Raw genomic sequence first — 24941 nt, 5'->3', positions numbered from 1 at the left:
AATGTTTGCTTTGAACTGCGAGATGAGAAATGGTGTCCTCCCAAATACGTTGTAGGAGCAGTGAGGGGAGAAGGAACTTCCAACTACCTTGTTCCATCAGTCTGAATACTGAGAACAGAGCAGTCAGAAAACTCATTCACTTGGCCTTTTCCTTATATAAGCTCTAGTTTTATTTATGAAGTCTTCCTAATTTTGATTTTATCTCCTCTTTGTCTATTGTAACGCTTTTTCATGACACTCCTAGAAGCATCCTTCACATTGGGTAGTAGGACTGCAAGTCCTACTTGCTCTTTAATTCCCATTCTTCTGCTTTTATTGTCTCCTCTGATACCTGTCTCTGTTCTTTAGACGGGTTCCCACTTTCACTTCTGGTCTTTATAAATTTCTGTTTCCTGCCTGTCAATGAAGGCTCCAGTTGAAAAGACGCCAGCAGATCTCTGTGCTCACTTCCATTGGTTGTGTCTCTCTTTCCTTTCTAGTCTTCTGAGCTCTATCATCTTCCCAAACTCCTGATATTCATCTTCACTATTGACATTCACTGCATTATCTTCTTGCTGTAAATCTCCAGTAAGCTGTTGGGTTTTTTCATTATTCCCATCTCTGCGCCTTCTATTTCTTCAGCTGGGTCTCATTACATGTCTTCTCTTTCTTAGACACAGCCTTGATCCAATTCTTATTCCTCCTACTTTGTTTCTTCAAGTCTTTTCTGAACTTCTGCCATGGCAGCAGCCAATGTGAAAATCCGCTCCGCTACTAGAACAGTGAAAGCCAAAGGAGAATGAGAGCCAACTGTATTTGCCGGTAGGGCTGCTGCCGGTCTGCAGAGACCACTCCGTAATTCACCCTAGATATAATTATCTGACAGCAGCCAGAGAAGTTGTTGTAAAGCCTTTTCATGATTTACTGTCTCCAAACCATTGTAAAGCACATGATGTCTCAGAACTATGATAAAAGTAGTCACTGTGCCTCCCCAAGCCATAAAGGCTTGCAGCAAAGTACCTTTCTTTTCTGCAACTCGGTGGAAGTGAGGCTGGGTAGAGACAATGCACCTTTATGCAATAAAAGGATGCACTGCTGCTGCTAATTCGCTTTTGTGTCCTTTAATAGCATCTGGCAAAACTGAAGCACAAGTTACACAGCCAAGAAAATGCAAATAGAAGAATAAGATAACATATGAGGGCTCAGGCAGAATACCATTGCAATATAGACCTCTGACTACAATGCTACACCAAGGTCAGGCTTTCTCAAGTACGTTCAAATATGGCCTCATCAGAGAGCCACAAACAATAACTGTCTTTATTGACCCCTTTAGGGTGAAAAGGGAGAGTTGGGTGTGATGGGATTGCCAGGTACAAGAGGACCAATGGGCTCCAAGGTTTGTCAACCAAACGGTGCATTTTCAGACATTGGTTTCTAATGCTCTGCTCACAGCTGCTTCCCTCATGAGTGTGATGGAAGGCACTTACCAAGATATATCTTTTCTAATACAGATAAAAAGATATGTTCTCCTTCAAGCAAGGTTATGTTGTCTGGTTGGGCTTGGCTGTGTTTTTGGCTTTTCATAAAAATGCTTCTGTGCAGATTCCTGTAATGCAAAAATTTATTTTAAAAGCAAACCATATATAATTGTATCCCACTAGAAAACTGGAGTTCTTAAGTGTATCCTGCAGCATTAACTTGTGTCTGCAATGTTTTCCACCCACCCCATGAGACATCCGTAGAGATCATTTTGGTCCTCTACTAAAACTCTGCATATGTATTTCTCAGGTTGCCCAGGGAGGTGGTATATGCCCCCATCCCTGGAAACATTCAAGATCAGGTTGGACGGGGCTCTAAGAATCCTAATCTTCTTGAAGATGTCCCTGCTCATTGCAGGGGGGTTGGACTAGATGACCTTTAAAGGCCTCTTCCAACCCAAACTGTTCTATGATTCTATGGTTCTATTGACAGTTGGATAGTAAGCACAATTTGGTCTGGATGTTCTAGTATCTATACATAATTGTCTACAGCATAGCCTCTGCCTTGACAAATTTAGGCCACAACATTTCAAGGTACTTGAAAAAAAGTATGTAATTAGTTTACTCAAATAAAGGACTGGATAGAAGAGCTGAACACCATTGTTTATTATGTTTCTTAAAGAGAAACTCAGTTTTATAGTAATCCAGAGGAATTCATATTAGGTTACTTAAAAATAATTTAGGGATGTTTCACAGGAGAAAAAAAAGACACAGAAGAGGAAGATTATTGCTAAAATTATTTTAGATTATTAATTGTGGCATCTAAGGCTTCAATCTAAGGCTTCAGTTACATTTTATTTCCCTTGTTTCAATTTTAAAAGCAATATCAAACCTGCTGGCTTTACCTGGCTTTTTCTCATTGGCTTTTGGGCTGAGTTGTCTTGCCTTTAACTCATATTTTGCAGTTCTGTTTTGGTGCAGTCTTAGGAGCTATAAATATTCATTTGCATTTACAAGTTGATGCAATTAATTTTTTGTGTTTCGTTCTTTTTCTTCACTTTAAAGTTTGAAAGTCCTGCTTCTTGGGTAATCTTGAAAGCGAGAAGCATTAAAATATCTATTATTCCCTTTAGGGTTTTCCTGGAACTAGAGGAGAAAAGGTCAGTGTGACAATAGAATAATGTATACTTTAACAATTGTAAACAGTTAGGTAAAAAAATTTAACTGTAGAAATGAGATTGAATTTTGATGGAGTGAAATCTAAGGGTCCGATTGAGAAATGAAAACAAGCATCAAGAAGGAGCACAGTCTTGTGGCTTGGGTTGGTATGCTAAAGAAATGAGTTTTACACCCTGTCTTCTTATGAACAAGTTACTACAGCACACCTCACTTCAGTTTCCCCATCTGTAGAATGGGTATAATCATCCTTAATTGTTGGTCTGTTTATTTAGACTATATATACTTTGGAACAGAGAGAGTTTTTACTGTAAGACCATACTAGTGGGACCTGAACTTGGATGAAGCCAACTGGGGGAAAAAATCAAGTTTGGAAGTATTACATCCAGGAAAGCATGTGTTTAAAGTAATTATCTAGGGAGAATGAGTTCCTTTTTCTACAAGCCTTACTCTTAATTCTGTTATAATATCAATGAAGTAGTAAGAAAACATTTCAGGGTATCTAACATACACCTCACTCTGGAGATATTACTGTATTCTGTGTGACTCCAAATAATGCCTCAAGTAGGGAAAATATTTTTTGCTTTCTTGTGAAATGGTAGTAATTAAGCTACTATCACCCTGTTATCTCTCTCCCCAGGGATCCAGAGGTGACAGGGGTGACAAAGGAGTCAAAGGAGACCAGGTAATTTTCTTTTCCGAATGGCTGTGGGCTTTATCTGAATTGTGCACATGAGGTCTAACCTACTTCTCATAGCAAAAAACAGGAGCAGGAGCGGTATGGAGGAAGGGAGGCATCTTCCTGGGAGGGCACGAATGGTGAGAGCAGGCAGTGATGCTACCTGATGGGAGGGCGGTGGGGCAACCTGCATGTCCATGTGCCCCCCAGCCCCAGTGCACTGGGGGGTGATGGGGCAGGGGGGGATTTCCCTGGAGGTAACCTCAGTCTCTCCTGGCCTGTGCAGTCCAGGACCACAACAGCTTGCCAAAATGTTTTTGGCTAGTGATATGATAATTCTGTGAGGAGGAAAAAACAAACAAACAAACAAACAAAAACCAGAAAAAAACCCCAAGTGAGATTCTTGACTTGTGGGTTCTTTTAACTAAGGAAGGAAGAGTAAAATGCTTTTGATGTAAACGGAGAAATGCCATTCCCAAATGCAGGCTTTGGGAGTCGTCCAGATAGCAAGGTTGCCTGTAGATAAAACGCAACCGGGATGTTTTTGCTGGAGGAGAGGAAGCAGGCAGCAGAGGAACTGTGCAAGTGGATTAAGTGGATTTACTGTAAAATTTTGCTTATAATTCTCCACCCACGGCGCTGAATCACAGTGCGGGTATTTTAACGGGTATCAGTACAGTACATGGCACTTGATTTTCTTCCTTCCACGGTAGGTGCTGCTTTGTCAAAGATCACTCCACATTTTTTGATGCTTTTTCTCCTTTTACTTTGTAGGGAGAAATAGGCTTTCCTGGAATGCTGGGACAAAAGGTAAGTGGGTGTGATGTATTGGGGAGTTGTGTTAAGTGCTGGCATAGAGCCAATGAATGGCTTCAGGGACATCCTGGAAAGTATTAAGCATTGAAGGTCTTGCTTGACTCCATGGCCAACCCTTCTTGGACTTGACCAAATTCTTTAGGCTTTTTATCTCTAGGAGAAAACTCTGAGATGTAGCTGTTTGTTCTTTTTTCTCTTTTTTTCCCAGAACACTGTTTTAGTCATAATTTTCCACCCATTTAACATGCTTAGACTCTTGATTACAGATTCATAACTGGCCTAATTGTTTGGGTGTTATTCACTTGAATACAGTAAATATTTCCTCCTTGATATCTGAATCAAAATGGCACTACTATAAATAGCAGTAGTAATCCTGACCAGTTTTGATATCATCATGATTCCGTACTTAAAAACCAATCACAATTCAGATGTTGTTTTACAGATAGAAATCCTAAATGAGGATTATTTTATGACAAAATCACATCTTGTCTCTGAAATTAGGATAAGGAAATAATGTTTGCTTCAAAGGAGGCTAAAAGATGAGTCAATTCACTTTCGTTTCCCTGAGTGACTTTATTACATGCGCATCTTAACCGCAAAGCAAGATATTGCTAAAAGAGACAGGATTTTGATAGCTTTGACCTCCCCAAGTCTCCCCAAGCACATTTCAGATCTCTCCATTTGGCTTCCTCTTTAGGAAAGGATTTTTCAGGGAAATTTGGGTAAATTGTGAGAGATATTTTTCACTTTATGCTTCTTTTAAAATGTTTTATTATAATTTTGATGTTCTGAGAAACAAGTGGTGCCAGCATTATCTAGAGGAATCGTGAATTAGAGCACCATCCACCTGCTGTCTAGCACAAGGAAGGTATAACCACAGTAACGTGTATTTCTGTACTTACGTCCTGCTTCCTTCCCTCCACACCCACCAAGGGAGAGATGGGCCCAAAGGGACAATCTGGAGTACCAGGACACAGAGGACCTATAGGAAGACCTGGAAAACGAGGCAAACAGGTAGGATCACGGTGTTTCCCCTTCCTGTGACTACTGGTGTCTGTGTGGTCACGGTGTACGATCATACGGCCTGTGCTCTCATGGTACCGTGCACTTTGTCACAGTGGGACTGGGCAGAAGCCCTGGAACACCTCACGCTCCTGCACGGGCAGTGCAGGAGTTAAAGCCCCAGCTTTAGGGCTGGAACCTTATCTGCAGCATTCAGCTCCCCGGCTGCACAGCATGGGGAAAGTTGTATTTTCCCTGGCTTGGTAATGAACTCATTGAATATAACTTGAGCAGACCTCCAATGCCCCCTTTGAATCCTAAACAATACAGAGCTACAGTCCCAACCCCACCTGCCGGATGGCTAGGGAGTTGGAGCAAGGGCCAGGTCTCAGACAGCGCGGGATGTAACGCTGTGGGGCCCAACACTTTGTAGATCCCTAGCTCTGAGGCTGACTTAGGGAGCAGGGCCACTGGATTTACAGGCAGCTTGGTAGGCTGCAATGGCAAATGGGATGTATCCAAAATTCAACACATTTCAGCCTGTCCAGGTGCCATCCTCTGCGCCCCTAGCTAAATCAAGTTCTTGAGATGAGTGAAGGAAGGTTTGTAGGAAAACACTGGATTTCTGGGGCTCTGAATGAGGGAAAGATTGCTGTGGGTGCTACAAAAATCAGCCCCCTTCTCTGAGCTCCGCGCAGAGATCAGCGTCTTCCAAGGGACATCCCATTGACTGTCCATGAATTTTCTCCCTGGCTCACCAGTGCAAAGAGCTACACTACTTCTGATGGCAAAAACACTGCTTGTGTGCACTGGCAGTAGGCGCCTGTACACTAAGAATGGTATGCTGTAGTGGGTTAAACTGGTGTGTGGTCCGTGGCTATGAAAACCTCAGTCCTGTATTACACTGTAATACACTCCTGGTTTCTAGCACACACACTTAGTGTGTATCCAGTGTCTGTTCAGGCCCGCCTGGAGGATGCTTTCTGTCCACATCACCCAATTTTGTTGAGTCAGGCTTTGCCCAGGCCCAAGTGCTGGTCGACACAGATCAGCTTGCGGAGCCACAAAGCCTTGGAGATATCCCACACACAGTGCAAAGAACCAAAGCACCAAAACACTCTCTCCGTTTCTCACGTTTTCTCTGTTAACACTAAACGAAGATTGATTTTTTTTAGACTGGATATTTATATGACAGTTCTCACCACAGTACTGCATGCCAGGGACAGATTCTTCTGCTCTGAGAAAGGTCAGGAAGACACATAGTGACTTTAAGGAATGGTAATCTCATATGGAAGCTGTTCGGGAATGGGTTGGTTGACAAACGGTCCTTATTTAGAGCTTAAAATAATTAAGCTGGCAGAACTATTTTTTCAGACTTTCGGATGAGTTGTAAGGACCAGGAATTGCACGTAAATTTGATGCTGCCTCCTCCACTATAGCATTTTCCAAGGAGGAGGTAGCAATATTGGTATAGTTACCTGTTCGAGTCACCAAATAGGCCTCTCTGAGTGCACCTTTCCTTGTGTATTTATTTTAAGCAATGATATTGGGGATACAAAGGAGACCAGCTCCCGGTGCTCTGAATTGCCACCTGCAGAGCCTGTTTCTTTCCACTAACTGACAGGGAAGGCAGCCGGTTCTCGCTACACCGACTTTGGCGCTAATGGGCATCTGCTCAGATACAGGAGCTTGTAGATGTGCTGGTTAATGGGCTCAGCCAAAAGCATTTTATGCTCAGCCTAAAGCATTTTATTTGCAGTCTGGTTATGCCCAGCATTGCAAACAGAGGCACATGCCTGCTTCACTGTTGCTCTGACGCCATCAGCTAATATCTGAAGGGAAAGAACAGCCAGCGTGGGGAAAAATTAAAAGTTGGGTGCTAGGGAGGGAGTAATAGCTCACCATAGCTCACCATGTAAGGAAGGTATGTGCAATGTAATTCTGCTAGATGACCCAGAAGAAATATTTTTTTTTTGTCCTCGATATGTCAGATTTTAAAAGATGATGTGTGCTCTTTGCCGTTTTGTTGGGTTTGGGGTTTTTTTTTTTGTAAACTGTGCTCGTCTATCCTGCCGAAAGTAATGTGCACGGAATATCTTTCTGTCGTGTAAGGCAAAGAGGACATAGCGCCTGCAGATCAACCTGAACACAGCGCACTTCTTACTTGACCTTAGAAGTTTTGTTAGATTACGTAGTGTCTTAATCAAAAAGAGGTGACGTAAGGCGTGTCATAATTTAAGGCAACAATCAGTGTGACTAAAAGAATTATAGTCTGGCCCTAAATTATGATCTCCAGGCCCAAGGCTTAGTACACAACCCCTTCCTGCTGCCCTGAAAGCAATTTCAGCATTGATCTTCTGCAGGAAAGCTGTGTTTCCCTCTGTAATTGGTAAACTAGCTATTTCCTTTCCTCTTTTCCAATCCTTTGAAAAAACTTGAGAGTGGCATTTTAAGGCTCTGTGGGTCTGGCTGCTGCCTGTAAGTGCTGTAGTTATCGTCTGGCTGTTTGTTCAGCTGAGAGGATAGTTTCCATCAACATGGGGCCATTTCCTGTCCCTTGATCCAGCTGACATCCCTAGATAAAAGCGGCTAAATTAGGAAGGTGTCACTTCCATTTCCATTTTGAGATACGTCTTGATTATCTCACTGACTTCTTCAGTTCTCCTCTGCCTCTGCTCTTCCTAAAAGGTGGCCAGGAGGTGGAAGTCACCAGTCATAGCCCCACTGTCCCCAAACTGAGATATAACACCCAAAGCTTTGTAACTTGGGAATTGACCCAAGGAGCAAGTTTAGGCTTTCAGCCTTGATGAGGAGGAATGACTTAGAGCTTTAGATAATGTTACTTTGAAAGAAGGGAGAGGAATAGAAATATTGTCCATGGGAAAAGCTTTTCTGAATGCCATGGGTGCATGTGAAAAGAAACAAGGCAAAACTATTTAATAGAAATCTCTGCCCTTGTTATTTAATGTCTCTGTGCTAAACAAGAGAGCATTAAGCAATCATTCTTCCAAAGCAGGAGACACAGCAGACGGCTCGTTTTCAGGCAGTACACGTCTGACTGGCGCTGGCTTGCCTCTGCCAGATCGCTGTTGTGTGGGGGAGAGATTTCCCATAGACTTCTCTGGGGCTACAAAATCCTGGTCTGCTGGTTCCGTGTCACGTAATGTAAGAAGTAATGAGGGATCAGCATCGTTGACGTTCACATAAATCCTGGAATATTTTGATGGCACAGAGCTTACCTAATAGGATTAAACAAAGCATATATTCAATTAGTTCTTTATGGGCCATGTCAAAATCAAACTTCTTCTGTTGAAGTGGTGCAAGTGACATTCAGACATACCCATGGGATACGACATATTGCACAACAAGAAATTATTTTAGCATATATTACTATATATGCTTCATTACTCTGAAATTAGACATGCAACCACTCATCATGCACCCATAAATGCACATTAACTTGGGATTCCCCCACCCTCAAATAATTAATCTCCTTTGTCATTAAAAGGAAGGTTACATAGCATTTGTTATGCTAAATAATGTATGCTGTTACCTAAAAATCAAATCAGATATTTAAACTTTAAGCTATGTAATACATTTTGGAAATATAAAGCTGAGAAATCTAATCTCCAATCTATACCTTGGAGAGTATATGAGCAGGAAGATAAATACAGTTATTTTTAATAAGTGTCACCATATTAAATTCAGGAGCAAAAATAAGAATGTGCTCAACAGTTCTGGGGTGAAAATTCCAAATGCCTAAGGGTATGGCTGCACAAACAAGATCCCATGAGGAAAATTAGGGCTTATTTTACAGAATGTTAGCTATTGTATGGAAACTGTGTGTAAGTTCATCTCCCCTAAGTAATTTTACAGCATTTTGACTGAGTGATAAGGTACCAGAGGGACACCATTTGTCAGCACGGTGTTGCCACACACTAGCTTGCACTTTGTAATGCCAAGCCTATGCTTGCCTTGCGATGATTTGTTAGCAGAGCTGTACCCATGGTGAAAGTCAAGGAGATACAGGAGTCCAGGCACCTAAAGTACTTCTGAAAACAGTGTGGGCCTCAAAGCCATTAGTGTGCTTCTGAAAGACTGCACCCTAAGGCTGGGAAATGTCACTGTGGGAAGCCCCTGCCAACTCCTTATTGAATTTACTCCTCCCCTCTCCACCTCCCCCAATGTGTGTTAGTGCAGTAACTAAAGATTTCCAGGGTCACCTATTTCAGCTCCATCGGACCTTTCTTTCTGAACTGCACTGACTCCTGGAGAGCTATGAGGAGGCATCCTTAAAGAAAGGCCACCGAATGATTGAAGTCAGAGCAGGAAGATTCCTGACTCCACACGCAGCAGATCTGCTGGGACCATTCACTTTTAGGAGCAGAAGTCCTGCCTGTATGTGCTTTTCTGTCTCCACGTAGAAGAGGACAGCACCTCTTCCCTGGGGTGGTGTCTATGAAGTTCATGCTGCATGCTCCTAGTGGCAAATGTCTTGGGTCTCTTGAAAGGGAAGCCAGTGCTGGTTGGAAGAGTTTGTATGTTATTAATAGTTGAGCAAATAAATAGATGTCTCCTCTCTCCTAGGGGCTAAAGGGAGACATTGGACCTGCGGGTATCATGGGTCCACCTGGAAGGCCTGGTCCTTCTGGCCAGCCGGGCCCCCCTGGACCTTCAGGATCAGGTAAGCAGGAGATCGAGTGATTTCCTAAACAGTGTCCCTGCTCCCCAGCCCTTCCTGACTCATCACATATTCCAACATATTTCCCTTTACAAGAAGCGCAGCAGGGCTTCAGTTGCTTCTCCACTGACAGCAAGGAGAGAATTTCTCCTGAAGGCAGATCATGCCATCCTTGTCCATTATAAGGACTATATACATTACTTTATAGCTCCTGATGTTTCAAATAAAACCAAAAACATGACCTTTGGGACTTTGGTTAGATGGGGATGATGAAAAGCCATATGGCAGCCTTGGAGGGACTAGTTAATTTCCATCATCAAAGGTCTGCTGCTTCTCCAGATATCCTGACTTACAGTGAAAGATCGTGATTTCTAATCAGCCAGGGCATACTCACCCTGTGCAGATCTGTAAAAGAAAAGCAGATGAGACTCAAGACACAATGGCAGTCAGGAAAGAAGGGAAGAGAAAGAAAGGGATAGAAGTCAGAGGAAAAAAAAAGAATGGTGAAAAAAAACCTCTCTCTTTTTAATTAAGTACTGTAGATCTATGCTTACTGCAATTGTGCATGTTGTAGAAATCACGAGAAAAATCTTCTAACTGATAATTGTACAGCTTCAAAGCTATGCATGCAGATGGCATCTTGTGAGACCAAGTGTAGACATGAAGGACAATACACAACCCACAATGTTCAGTGACAGTGAATCCCTAGGTAGGGTTTTCTTAACATGGATATATACTAAAGTACCTGAAAAGGAAAACAAAACCAGGTGGAAACTGCTGTTGCCTCAAAGGGACAACAGCTACTTTCACTACAGCCAATTTGTTCAATGTCCTCTTCCATATTGCTTTGCCTTTTTCTTCCCTGGCTTACGTCAGTGGGCAGGAGGTCTCTTCTTCTGGTGGTGTAGCAATGGTACACCTGTGAAGCTGGGGGCCGCTTCAAAATCTTCACATACTTCATGTCTCCCATTATGAAACATCTTTGTCTTGAGTAAATTAGCTGGAAGTTTTCAGAGGGCAGAATTTTCACCATGCCTATTGGAAGGCAGCCAGCATCTTGAGATCACTTTCTAAAGGCCTTATTCCATCCACAGAAAGTTTATGTGTCAGGCTTGTTAATCTTTTCCCACTAGAATATAAATTCTGATCCTAAAAGACCTTTTTGTAATGATGTCACTGCTTGCAGTGTGAACATGTTGGCTCATAGTTTAATTCTGCAGAGCAGCACATCCTTGCCAAAGTTTGAAAGTCAAAAAGCAGTATATTTTTCTTTTTATTTGTAGCCCTCCTGTATTTCTAGTTGGGTTTTCCTATGCAGAAATGTCTGGAACAGCATTGCTCAAGTGGTTGTACAGACGCACAAGTGCAATGCAGAGTCTGACTCTACTAAACTTGGTGCATAGGTGCTGTGGAGTGATCTGTGTGTTCATCATGTCCTGAATCTCCATAGCTTCAATCAGGCTGGCATTTATTCTAAGTAAATGATCTCTCACTTTCTCTGTAAAGTTGGTAGAAAAATTTTAAAAGTGATCTGAAATAATATGACTGTTGTACAAACTCAAGTCTTTCTCCTGGTGTGCTGGAATTGGTGGTTCTGGTAATGCCTCCCTCAGTTCCCAGTGGGTTTGGTGGGAGATGTGCGTACCTGAAAACTTAGGTAAATGCATATATCCACCTGACCTGTCATTTTTCCAATAAAGCTGCATTTGTGTTTTGTGTATTAACATCACAACAAGGCAACCTGGTATTTTGCTTCATAGGGCAATTTGCAATAGGACCAAAAGGGGAAAGAGGACTTCCAGGGCCTCCAGGGAGATGTCTCTGCAGATCCCCACAACATATGAATAACCCGACATATGAGGAATCTGTGTTTGGACACAGTTATCCAAAAGTTCCTGCGGTAAGCAGATTTTCTGGGAGAGGGTGTGAACAATTCTTAAATAGTTTTGTTATTAGAGGTGTTGTATTCACTAATGGTTTGGATTTAACAGGGAAGATATCTGTATGTGGTCAATGTGTTACTTCTAGTATGCACAACCTCTGACATCCAGTCAATGGAAAAAAGCCTGGTCCATAACTAGTCTGAGGGCTGTGCAATCGAGGGGCTAAAATGCAGCTGTTTCAAACCACCAGTAATGTAGCATGTGTTTAGAAAGCATTTTACAAGCCTGAGGATGCTCTCTTCTATCTGCTACTGTATATATATAATCTGTTCTTGTTATTTCCGTCAATTTGAAATATATTTCAGATTGGTCAGTGAAGTAAGCATCTTTTTCTTGCTTATTTTTGATACTGTTCTGCAAGGACAGTGATTTCGGAATTGAATATTGGGGTCAAGCATTCCACATACAAGATAGAACTTTCTCCCAAAGCACCGACACTCTACCTTGTACCAAAAGGAGTCTCCACGAACCACGGGACTCAGGCTTCTGAGCTCCTGTCTGTAGACATACACTTTATACAGCTAATTTCAATCTCTAGCCTTCTGGAAAGCATTTTTATGAGCAAATTGGACAAAGTACTTTAAAGGACAAATCATTGCTGGAAAGTGACCTAGCAGTCTTTCATCTCTGATTTCTTTGGGCTTTGTAAATACTATTTCCGTACTTTTCCTGCTGCTGGGCCCTGCCTTATTATTCTGTGCATTGTAGCATTTAATCAGCAATGAAAATGCTACCTTGCTGCTGTGCACCAGCGCAGCCCAGCCGCTCCACTCCTGCAAGTGAATAGTGTGCGGTGTCTGGTCGCCTCTGAATAACAATAAGCAGCAATTAGGTTTGTTAACTTTCCCATGTGTCACGTTGTCAGAAAGCTGGTAAAGTATGTGAAAGGGACATAGAACACTGTCCATTAAACCGTGTCATCGAACACAATCTTTTGCATGAGCGTGCTGCAAGTCCTGACAGCTGCTCGCTCACCCCTGGCTGTGTTGCATTACAAAAAAGCCCCATTATTTTTAAAACTTTAGGGTGAGAGAAGAAACTATATGAAATAAAAGCGCATACCACATCATGCTGCACACTGTTGCAGGAAACCGTCATGTACTTCATGGCACGGAGAGCTCATAGGACAAGGTATAAGGCTTGCAATATTCTGTGTGGGTGTTATGACCCTCCTTCTGCATCTGGCACAGTTTCATATTAGCTTTTAAAAGACAGTAATGAAAGTGTAAATACGTAAAATATAAGTACTCTACACTATCTCTACAAACTCTCATTTGCTGATGATTGTCATTTCTGTTCTCAGGAATGAGGGACAGCAAAGAGGCCAGCCTCAGCTGTGAAAGCGGACTGCTGGCAGAGCAGCGCTCCCCCTTTGCCTGCCCCATTTGATTTACTCCCTCGAGTGTCAAGGGCAGGAGCTTAAACATTGCTATTATTTATTCTGTTCGGATCCCCATGTAGCAGCTTAGAAGCCTGCCTTCTACCGCTTGAAAACTATGGTCAGGTTTTCTATAGCTGCACATGGAAAAGACCCAGAGATGGTGCTCTGTGCCCCCAGTCCCCATGTCGCGTGGTTCTCCAGAGCTGTGTCCTACTGCAGCACGTCCCCACCGCAATCACCCACTCGCCTGTCACCTCCTCCGGTGCCAGCACTGCCAGAGGAGGGGAAAGGCTAGGAGACAAAGTGCTGGTTTTCTGTCACTGGCTGAGGTCCGTTCCAGTTTTTCAATCTTCTGCAACTTCAAAGGCCAGTATCTGTAACAGAGGGTTTCAGAGAGCACAGATCTGCTATTGATTTCAAGAGAAATTAGAGCTCTGGGGCTGGGACTTGAGCTCCTGAACACAATTACAGAATCAATTCTTTGCTGGCTTCCTTTGCTTTCTTTCATTCAAGCTGAAGGCATTTTTATTCAATGCTCCTTTAATGAAATTGGCCTTTGTCAGGGTCTGTGGGAATATTCCGCGATGTAAAAATTTCAGGGTATTTCAGGGTTCTAAAGAGAGCCAATTCTGTTTATGCTGGTGGAAATCAGGCTCAGACCTAAATCCATTTTGTGCAGGCGCATTCCGTTTGCTTTTTCTTAATTTAAAAACTGTTTGAATCTTGCTAAAATTAAATTGATTAAGCTGCTGAAGGAAGAGATTATTTCCTAATGCCCCTTACAGCCAATTTCAGTGACTGAGACATTAAAAAAAATTGGTAAGAGAACAGCTTGTCCTAATTTTTCCATTTTGAACTATTTTTTTTCTGTTTAATTGAAGACTCGGCTTTAGACTAAAGTATATGCATGTAAAGAAACATGCATTTCAGTGACAAATATCAACAAAGTACAAAGTACTAAAATATAAGTGAGGGTTGCATTGAGCAATGCATTATTTATTTTGTAGCCATGAGCATGCCTAAAAAATTATAGACAAACCCACAGAAAGCTCTTATGCCCATATGGGTTTAGCATTTGGGCACCTGATTTTTTTCCTCAGCAATGATTGTGCACAAGTATTTGATCGTTACCTGTGCATTTTGAAATAGGGGCCCTTGGAGCCATAGCAAGTGCTCGGGAAAGACCATTCTCCTTTGGAAACTCATGTCTTCTTACCAGTTGCAAAGGAGCCTCTTATGGTCTGGCAGTCCGTGGGTGTAAGTTCTCGCACCATTCTGTTTCTGAAAACAACTGAACCATTTTTTACTGTGCAATTATTTACTTATTTGCAGAGACATTTGCCAGTTTACAATTCCATGACAATCCAAAATACTTCTTGAGAGGGTTACCCATCACCTCTTTTTCTGTGCTTCAGATTTTTGTGGTGAATAATCAAGAAGAATTGGACCGGTTAAACACTGAAAATGCCTTAGCTTTTAGAAGAGACCAGAGATCTTTGTATTTCAAGGATACCTTTGGATGGCTCCCAATCCAGGTGAAAATATGACTGTGGTCTCAGAAAACTCGTGAGTGTATGTTTCATTTTTAAATACGCCACATAGTTCTGTACTTAAGGTGTCATATAGAATCAATGAAACAAACGGAGAAAAAGCTCTTTTTTGAGCAGTGCCACAACTCTACCTAATTCTTAATTACTGAGGTGTTAACTCATCCGTGTTGCAGGATTTGCTAAACTCCCTGTGAACCAGGAGCCACTGGTGAACTGGGGATGAGTTTGGGGAATTACAACAGTAAAGAGCATTTTTTACTTAGGTAAAACTCACCAGTGTACAAAGTTGTGGGAAAATACATGCTCGGCAAAGCAAACCATGTGTTTCCTTATTGCTTCAAGGAGCTAAGCTAATTCCTGCTGAAATCAGCAGCGGGATCCTTCTTGTGTCCACTGGACTTTGAATCAGATCCTGTATAAACCCTGTGAACCACCAAATAGTGGGATATGAAAACTCAGTTGCAGGATGTGCCCCTCACAGCCCCTCACCTTGGCTTGCTAGCCAGGCTGCTCGTGGTCGGCTCAGTAACCGCTGTGTGGTTTTTTTGGCCAGCTCACCCCTTTCTATCCCGTGGATTACCGCTTCGCAGCTGGCGGTACCTGCGGCGATGGGATCGTGCAGGATGGGGAAGAGTGCGACGACGGCAATGCGGTTGTGACTGATGACTGTATAAGTAAGTTGCGGCACATCAAGAGCAGCCTCTTTCTACCAGGGACATGCATTGGTTGTTCCCACGGGGGACACCGCTGCATAAATCACACAAGTGTTTTGCTCAGGGGAGCTTGCCTGGATTGTGGATGGAGTGCAGGCACCAGGAGAGGGAGGCACAACGGCCATAGTGTGAAAACGGAGGTCCTTTGGGCATGTAGATGCCACACACCAGCACAAGACAGAGGTGATGCCAAGTACTTCTCGAGGACTCTGTACCCCACTGAGCAGAGGTGTCTGCAGACAGAGCAAAACCACTGCATTTCAGGGTCCAAACCCAGCAGCTGGTTTACGTACACACCTTCCCCGGGGGCTGCCGGCTTTCTGGCCAAAAGATGTGGCATACCCTTGCAGTGCACCACAAAACCCCTTAGGATAGACACTGAAGCTGGCTCTTTCTAATAGTAAACTAGAAACTGGGTCCAGTAAAACCACTTTGGATTTAGTTTTTCACTTGACTAGGGATGGTGTCAGCCCACAACCTTCACTATTAAGTTTGCACAGCATTTGATTCCTATCTAGTCAAGCTTCCTTTCCATTTTGCTGGTTGCAGATAGCAAAGAGCATATAAGCATGCAAAGAGCATATAAGCGTACAAAGAGCATATAAGCATACAAGCAGCTGTGGCAACCTTCACTTCTATCTTTCTGTTGCTTTTACCGCTTGATTCCTTCCCCAGAGCACAGCACTCTACACCATCTACAGCTGACACACAGCAGGTTTGGTACTCTGTTGGTTCTAGCAAAGGGATGTCTCTTCACATTTCAGAACAGGTATCAGACAACACCGAAAGATGCAATTTTTCTTTTTCATTTATATAGCCCTCCATTTTTAAGCCTGACTTTGAAAATGAGGTGTGTGCAACCACGTTTTATGTGAGTTTGATCATCCACCTGTCCATCACCACCCCCTTCCCCTTACAACCTAGGAATCCCAGCCAACTTCTCAATGATAACAGGAAAGAGATTTCAAAGACAGTTCAGTTACAACAGGTATAGGGAGACATATAAATAAATGCCCCTCTAAGCTTGCCTGGCTGCAGAGCAGTCCAGTGAAAGAGCATGAGCTCTCCAGGCTCCAAGCATGAGAAAATGATTCAATTAGAATTTGCAATCAACCATGAGGAACAAGCATACAGGAAAATAGTGTTCATTAGTTCTAGTGCCTGCAAAATTGTACATTGTGTGTCTGGAGGCACATCGTGTTACTTTGTGCTATACACTGGGTGAAGCTTCAGGTTGATCGAGACCTTGCAGTACATAGACTTCTGACACTGACTGACCTGAAGAGTTACCATTGAGTTACTTGGAAATAAGCACATTGTCATCATTCTGCTCCTGTGATTGAACCAAAACAAACCAAATATTAAGTGGATTTAATTGTAAAATAGGCTTGTTGTTCTGAGAAGCATCAATTTCTAACAAACAGATCCTCGGTGAATTAATTAATCACTTCTATTTGTAAATAACTCACTTTAATTCTTATAAACTTCCTCTTCTTGAGTGTCCTTTTAATCAGTTGCTTAATAGTGTCTCCAAGAAGAAGCCAAAAGGATTTTAGCTAAATGAATTTCTTCAAGTTATGAAGTCATGCTCAAAAAGTTGAAGACATCAAAAGCAAAGTCCAGTTGATAAAATAGCAAACAAACCCACAAATTGCTGCAAACTACATGCCAGTGACCATGAAAAAATGTCTCAAGGCGCACTCACTCTCAAGTCAGTAGGAGTCAGCAATGGGAAAAACACCTTTTTGGCAAGCAGTACATACTTTTTTTGTTTGGATAGGCAATAGGTCTGTGCAATATGTGGGAATTCATTTGCAGTAGGCACACATAGATACTGTGCAATATTGGGTGAATGTCTAGGTTGGGATTTTCAAACAACTTAATGACCTCAGAGTGTTTTTGTGAAATTGTTACCTCCCAAAATCATTTATGTTAACTGTATTTCATGCTTCCTTTAATTTGTTTTGATACAAGTTATCTATGGTAATAATAATTATTAGAATAAATGCCGTTGTAATTAGTGTTTCTGTAGTAATTATTTTTATTAGTTATCCATTCTTTCCCTTGGGTCATTGAAATTAGGCTTTAAAAGGCGTATTCTTTGTAGTGAAAAACATTGCTCCTCCTAAAACAGTCCTTCATCCTGTGAGGATGCCCTCCCCAAAATGCCTTCTTTTACACGTTACCCTTAAATTCTGGTTCCACTTACCTCACCTTCCTCTTTTACGTAGGGAGTGCCTTGAAGGTATTTCTTTCTGTATTTTTCACTAGGATGCCGCCGTGCTTACTGCGGAGATGGCTACAGACATGAGGGGGTTGAAGACTGTGATGGGAAAGATTTTGGATATTTGACATGTAAAACATATCTCCCTGGGTATGTACAAGCTCTTTTCACTTTGGTTCAGGGTTTTTGGTTTTATTTTTGTTTGGGTTTTGTTTGTTGTTTGTTTTTTTTTTTCTCTTTGACAGCTTTAAAACAGAAGTGCACTACCCACTTAATCCTTGTTCCGTAGGGACCACTGCAGGTATGGGGGAGAAAGAGATTATTTCTGCATATCATTGACTTTAAGGGCTAAATCTCATTTCTCTGTAATAATCACATGCCTCTTTCCTGTACAAAAATAAGAAAGGTCATATAGACATATGTTTGCCCATTGCTTGCAAACATTTCCACATTTGGTGATATTATCATTGCATGAATGTTCACCCATAACATACCAAGAGTAGGAAAGACCATGAGGAGGAGGTGATCGCACTGAAGGGAGAAAAAAGCCCAAACCCCAACCGACCTCCCGTTGCTCTTACCGTTAATGGGTACTCTAGGGGTATCTTTGTTTCTGAATCAACCGTCATCTATCAGCCTTTCCAAAGACCAGGGAATTCACTCAGCAGATGCAAAGCCATGCATCTGCTTAGCAATGTCCTTCATTTAAAACATCTGCTTATTGTTGACTTGCCTTCTCTGCCTTTATTTGAGCAGCTTCCTCTGGTCAGCATTTTGCCTCCAGCAGCAGTACCTCTATTTAACTGTCAGGTATTGTTACTGGCTAACAGGAAACATTTAATTTGCAAATGAAATTATGCACAGAGCCCTCATCATTCATGGAAGAATAATGTGCTAATTGACAAGAATAAGAAACCACAGGATGCCTTTGTAAGTCAAGTGCTGTGCTAATCCTTCCACTGCAACTGTCGGAGCACTCCTGGCGTAAGAGATTACTAAAATCGAGACCAGCAAACCTGACAACCTGAAACATTTTCCACAGATCTCATTTTAAGACAACACGGAGCTGTTTCTCTTGTGAAAACTATTCCCTTTTGAGAGTCTGAAGTTTGGTGCCAAAAAAAAGCACCACAAAAGCTTGAGAAATTTTTATAAATTTCATTTTCCGTGTATAATCAAGTCATGGAGAGCAACCAAGATCCTTTATTTTTGTGTGTGCAGTCTGAAAATTATCTGCTAAATTTAAGAAAAAGCTGTGACTCATCATTAAATGGGATAAGTATGTGAGCTTGGCACTCCCATGGGAGTTTCATCCCAAAGCACTTTCTCCTCCAAGAGCTCTGCTGCAACAGATTTTCTCATTTTCTGCTTTTTCCAGACCCCAAATCCCTCCTCATATATCACACACCTTCAGTTCAGATTTTATGTTGGTTTTCTGCGAATGTGGGTTATCTAAGGACATATTTTTAAGGACCTGCTTAACGGCTGCTTGTGGATTATCTAATAGATGGGTTATTCAAATATGCTAGCAATAAAAACTCATCAAAATGCTTGTTTTATTAATATCTCTTGTCAGGACTCCAGTAGGTGAAGTCACTGCAGTTCGGTTTAAGTCAGTAGAAAGACAAAAAACACTGTTTTTCTTTATTTTTCAAGGACCCTTCCATTTACCTTTTTTTTATTTCAAAGGTGGGTATGTGTCACTACCATTACTTGAAGTACATGAAAAATAAGTTAAAGGAAAGGCACAGTCACGCCTGCTGGAGCTATTGGAAGTAACTGGAAAAACACTTACCTCAGAGCCTCAGATATTTCCTTACACAGTTCCTGTGGGTGAGCGCCAAGGCGTCCTGCACCCACCCCCGCGTAGCACTCAAGTCCCACTGCCAATTGGGATTTGATTTTTTTTTTTTAATTGATGTTACTGGGAACTTAATCTTCACTCATAGTTTCTCCTGGACTCTATTTTTGATGACAAGGGGGAGCACTGTTGGAAATTACCCTCCTATTTTTGTTCCCGTATGTCGCTGCATTTTCTGATGTTCTTCACTCCTACAGAGACTTACATCCAGAAACCATATCGTGTGAACTTTAGCGTACTTTGAAACCGAGATATTCTCTTTTCTTTCAGGTCTTACGGCAAATTGCGATGCACTTCTTACTGCTACATTGACTCTACACAGTGTCGATACTTCACATGAGGGGAGCGGAGGTGGGTAGCATCCCACACGTAGCCGGGTGCTAGGTGCTACACTATCATCTATCCAAGAAGGACTGGGACAAAAAAAACCTCCTACCCACATCTGTGTGAAAACAAACGAAAGGACATCATGCTGCTGATGGCCATTTTGAGATGTTTTTCTTTTTTTTTTTTTTTTTAAATTAAGTCAGATTGGGAAAGAATAGGACCACTGCATCCTGTCTTAATAGAGAAATGTCAAACAGTGTTTGCCAGTAAGACTTTCATGCGGCTGTGGACAGCAACTTGCTCTCCATCACAAATGCAACATTAAGCTACTGGAAACTGGATTTCATGAACCAGGAATATCATGTAACTATTACCTCGACTTAGCACTGTTATTCCTACATGTAAGCTCTTCAGGGTTTTTGTCTTTAAACCTTCTCAGCATAAACACGAAGCATATCTGGGATGCGGTGTTTATAGAGACTTACTCTTTTATTACAATGTGAACTTTGCAAGTGTGGAATCCGCATGAGTGATGACTTCTGCGATATTAAGGTTAACTGTACACCTTTGTGGGTCGAAGGAGCAGAGGCCTTTCAGTAAGTGCTTTAAAGATCAGCAAATCATCCAAAAAAGCTGGTTAACTTCACCTTCGGGCTAAGACATTTGGCTGTGCAAGCCCGTGTGCGTGTACGGAAGTGCAAGCAGTCACAGGAGGCCTGAAACTTCAGACCACAAAGGCCAAACTGGACAAATAAAGTGTGAAATAGCCAAGGAGTTCCCTCCAAGGAGAAAATCAGACAAGGAGGAAAGAAAAAGATGGAACATATGTCAGTATTTTTCACCGCTCAGTATTTTTCACCTCTGCATGACCCCGAAGGGGCTGGGACAGCATCAGTTACCTGCCTGAACCCACAGCCTGACCATGTTCCACATCACCTTCACTCTGGTTTCCACACTGGAAGGTCTTTTCGTTTTCAACCCCTTGTCCACCCGACCTTCATCATTCAGTTACTGGTTCTACCCTGTCCTCTCTCCCCCTCACTGTTTTCGCTGTTGTGTCTGGGGTACCCCCCCCCCAGTGTATGTTCTCACTTTTGTATCGCTGTAAATCAGATCTTAGAGTAGGGCGTTTATGGATGCTCATTCATGCTGTGTAATGTACATAGATTTTTGTTTTTCAGAAAGTTTGTTCAACTATATTAGCTCTGATAGGAGCCAGGGTAATTATGTACTTATTTATTAGCAGGCATTAAAGAGCATATTTCACATGGGAAGCATATTAAATGTTATGCGAAAAAAAGTCTGTAACAGAAGAAAATGAAACAAAGGATGTGCAGAATTCAGGACTAAGAGCCTCAAATCAAGGTGTTATTTTGCTACAAGCCACTCTTTTCTGCTTCGCGATAAATGCTGTACACGACTGTTTGAAACGTGCGTGTTATCTGTACCAGTGACAGCGCTGCAACGGCTGCACTGCTGCTTTGGTAGAAGTTAAATAAAGGTGGATGTTGCGTTATAATGATAATGCATTACAGCAATCAAGAAATGCATACAACTTTTATCACCTGTATAGAAGAATTTAATTCTGCATGTCCAAAGTGATACTGGAAATCACCAATTAAAAAAAAAAAAAAACCAACGAAAATTAATATGACCTTTGTGGCTATCACTTACCTGGGCTCTTTATGTTGCTGTAAAGTCAAGCCACCAGCATTCGTAGCCCAGTTCAGTAGTTCAAAATTTTTCTTCTTGCCTTTTTTTTTTAAAAAATAATCAGAGGTCTTAATAAAAGGTCAAGGAACTATTGGGCTGAGGAACTTGCCCATCATAAGCTCTGGAAATCTTGGCATTAGCACAGCTGCCTTTTAATTTCCTGCGCTTGTGCAAACAGCAGGTTCCAGCAGCGTCACATCATGCAGGAGAGCGTGTCCCAGCAGGAGGCTCCCAAGGACAGCCATTCCCAGCATCAAGTCCTGATGGCCAATCCTCCTGCTGAACCTCTGGCAGCATCTGCTGAGTGTTGCCATCCTGGGCTTGGAGAGACTTCATCTGAACCCCTCACCTTCTCCAAGGAGTTCATCTCTACACCTGCCCCCCAAAAAAGGCTGGAGTCTTTGAGAAATGTGGTAATCCCAGTGGCCTTCAGTTTTAAGTCACATCCTTTTTAAAAGCTCCTACTTCTGAAGGACATTGAAGTTGCAAAGCCAAGCGCACGGAGGGTAGGAAATGTAAACAGGAGTTGTGGTCGCGTAGGGAAAATTGTCCTGTGTTCAGGAAGGGGCGCACCGCTCTGGTCAGGAAGCATTCACAAAGCATGGATTTTAAATGGACTTTACTAACACAGCACAAACAATCCAGCATTTTAACAGAAGGGGGTGTAAGATATATGGAAAAAAAAAAGGAACAAGTTTCTTACTACCATTACCGTCTTGTTCCCCTCAGATGATAAAGCAAGAGAAAGACACCTGGAAAGGTGTTAAGTATATATGATTTTAAAAATGGCAAAAAACTCCAACCCTTCCTCCTTATTTCCAACATACCTGCTTTATTATTAATTGGTGATTCTTCAGCTGGATGCTGCCTGGTCTGCTGTGAATTATCCTCCCTCCTTCTCTGAGTTTCTTAACACATTGTGCCAAGTCTGGTTCAAAAGTTAATTGAAGCATTTCAGTTCCTTGGCCTTTTCGCAGCAGCAAATGCTTGCCGGAAAGTTTTCTAATGATTAGTATGCAACTCTAGAGGAATACAAAACTAGTATGAGCTTACACCATGCACTGTATTAAATGTATACTAAAAATCCAGCTTGCACTTAATATGTGATTAAATATATGTAGTTACCTACTGCGTGTATTAGCAGCTCATGTCAATAAATCATGCTACCTTAGTTCTGCTATGTCCTTACTTTTGCTTATTTCATTTGGGGTTTAAAAACACATTTTTAAAGTATAATTACATCATATAAGATGCTGGGGAGGGGAAAAAAAAAAAGTGTCTCCTCTCCCATGCCTGCTGCCTTCCCCATCTGCTGCTGGAACTGATGCACTGGCGTGTACAGCCTGGGAGTGTGACCGTGCATCCCTGTGCCCCGGTCCAACCACTGCCTCAGCCCAAAATAGACCTGTGCAACACGCCACGTGCAGAACTGCTCTGCTTTCATCGATTTCTGGCTGTAATCAGTGTCACATGGACTACTTTTAACAAGGCTTTGGGCTGCGGTTTGGGGATTATCTCCTCCTGCTGCTTCATAACGTACTGGCTGGTTTGTAACTCCTGCCAGAGGCTGAGCTGACGGCTGCAAACCAGAAAGCAACGGCGCCAAGTGCTGATGGATGATGGGAGCAGCGATGCTGGCACCTAGGGTTCCGTCACTCCCAGCAGCCGGCACACAGGCTTTGGGAAGAGGGTCCTGCCTTGAAGTGGCAGCCAGCAAGTCTGTCCTCCCAAGGCTTTTATGTAGGACAGAGCATCCCAGAGAAGGGCACTGCCTTCTGCCCCCAGGGAAATGGAAGCGTATTGATGACCAGGGAATGAATGTGTATTTGGAGCAGTGTATTATCTGCCTGTCCTTTCTTGAAGCTCAGCTTCTGTGACACTTGCCTCTCTGGCTTCCCAAATGCCTACGTCATGGCTCTCAACTTCAAATAATTCAAAATTGTAGCTTCCAGACCTGCCCTTGCCTCTAAATCTGGTCACACAGCTCATCTCCTCCTTTCTTTGTTCTCACAATTTCTGTTAACAGCACCAAAGTTCGTATCCTTTGCAGCCCCTCCAAAACCCTGCAACGCCCTCGCTGCTCTGCAGGCACTGGGTTTCATCCTCTTCTTTTTCAGCCTCTTATGCCTTCCCTTTTCTAATGTCCTCCACATGTTGCAGCCCTGCTAATTTCACAGCAAAGCCCCTGGGCCACAGTTCTTACTTTTTTAAAGGACAGCTTCTTGGAGATGCCAACCCAAATGCCTCTAAAAATCCCATGGTACAATTCCCATTTCCTTCCCGCTGATTTGGACAAGGTGAGAAGGGATTAGCTGTTATCCTTAAACTGTGAGTCCCCCAGAACAGGCATCGTCCTTGAGCACCAGCTGTTTTGGAGTAATACCAGTAATAAGTCCCCAGTTAGCTGCTTTTGGGGTTGATTCAATAGCTTTGGCACTCTGCTGCCACATACAATCAGGGCATGTATTAAAAAAAAAGACCAAAATAAACCCAAAAGAAGTAAACCAGTACTGTGCTGTGATTCTTTGGTGATACTCCAGTGTGTCTTGCAGGCAAGGCAATGCTGCAAGAAGATCTTTAAAGAGATATCGGAAAAATCATGTTTTAATTCACAAAGGGTGAGGCGACATAGAGCATTTTGTGGTAAGACTTTCAAGTTCTTCCTCTGTTAGCTTTTGCCTAGGGAGACGGATACGGCAAAGCAAGTGCCCCTTCCCTGGAAACCATTCTCTTGCATGGCAAGCACCCACTAATGGGCTATTGAACCCTGCTATAGGAAAAATAAGGTGCTGGCAGAAAGACAGACTGAAGCAGACAAATAGGGAATGTAAAATTAAGATCAGGAATATACTTCAGAGTAACTGATGCTTATTGATCTGGTAAGGGACTATGCAACTTGCAGACTGTCTGAGCACTGCCAAACCTCAATCAAAAAGAAAGCAGGAACAAAGCCTAAGCAAGTGAGGCAATTTATACCTTTATTGAACATGGTCGGTGAAAAAAACCCAACCCACTGTATTCATTTCCGTGCTGGGCAATGTGCTCTTTGCTGCAAACTGGGGCTTTCTGCGGTAAAGGCTGGTGTCACTCCAGGTCTGAAGAGGCCAGAGCAAAGCCTGGGCACATGCTTTCATTGCATGGGTAATTACTGGGGCATTTAGGAAGATGGCCCTGAACCAGCCCAGCCGAGGAAAGGCTGCCTTTGAAAGGGTAGCCAGGGCAAATTATATTAGAGGAGTGTACTCCTGCTGGAAATTACATTAGTGGCTACTTCCCTTCCTCTGCCCCCAACAAAATCTTGGCACTTAAATAGCACTGAGTTATAGCCCTGGCCTTTCAGTGTTTTTAATTCACTCTGACAGTTTCATGTGCATCTGATGGAGGGTCTGTTTTGGATGCACAATCTTCTCAAGTGAGA

The 24941-nt window shown here is 42.5% G+C and overlaps 1 protein-coding gene across 4 annotated transcripts in view; it reads left to right on the top strand.

Annotated features, from left to right (window-relative positions):
* Positions 1 to 22672, top strand: part of COLQ (collagen like tail subunit of asymmetric acetylcholinesterase) — a 43337-nt gene extending 20665 nt beyond the window's left edge. For 2 of the 4 annotated variants that reach the window (XM_063325112.1, XM_063325116.1), the window contains 11 exons: positions 1313 to 1375; positions 2591 to 2617; positions 3274 to 3318; positions 4087 to 4122; positions 5062 to 5142; positions 9718 to 9814; positions 11572 to 11711; positions 14551 to 14670; positions 15239 to 15359; positions 17670 to 17772; positions 19754 to 22672. In XM_063325112.1, the coding sequence (XP_063181182.1) occupies positions 1313 to 1375; positions 2591 to 2617; positions 3274 to 3318; positions 4087 to 4122; positions 5062 to 5142; positions 9718 to 9814; positions 11572 to 11711; positions 14551 to 14670; positions 15239 to 15359; positions 17670 to 17772; positions 19754 to 19823 (903 nt within the window). In that variant the 3' untranslated portion in view covers positions 19824 to 22672. The remainder of the gene's footprint in view (positions 1 to 1312; positions 1376 to 2590; positions 2618 to 3273; positions 3319 to 4086; positions 4123 to 5061; positions 5143 to 9717; positions 9815 to 11571; positions 11712 to 14550; positions 14671 to 15238; positions 15360 to 17669; positions 17773 to 19753) is intronic. The other 2 variants (XM_063325113.1, XM_063325115.1) reach the window with 2 other exon arrangements.
* The last annotated feature ends 2269 nt before the right edge of the window (positions 22673 to 24941 follow it).

Source organism: Chroicocephalus ridibundus, chromosome 2 (genome assembly GCF_963924245.1).
Source record: "Chroicocephalus ridibundus chromosome 2, bChrRid1.1, whole genome shotgun sequence".
Classification (NCBI taxonomy): domain Eukaryota; kingdom Metazoa; phylum Chordata; class Aves; order Charadriiformes; family Laridae; genus Chroicocephalus; species Chroicocephalus ridibundus.
This window is presented reverse-complemented; position numbering and strand designations above follow the sequence as displayed.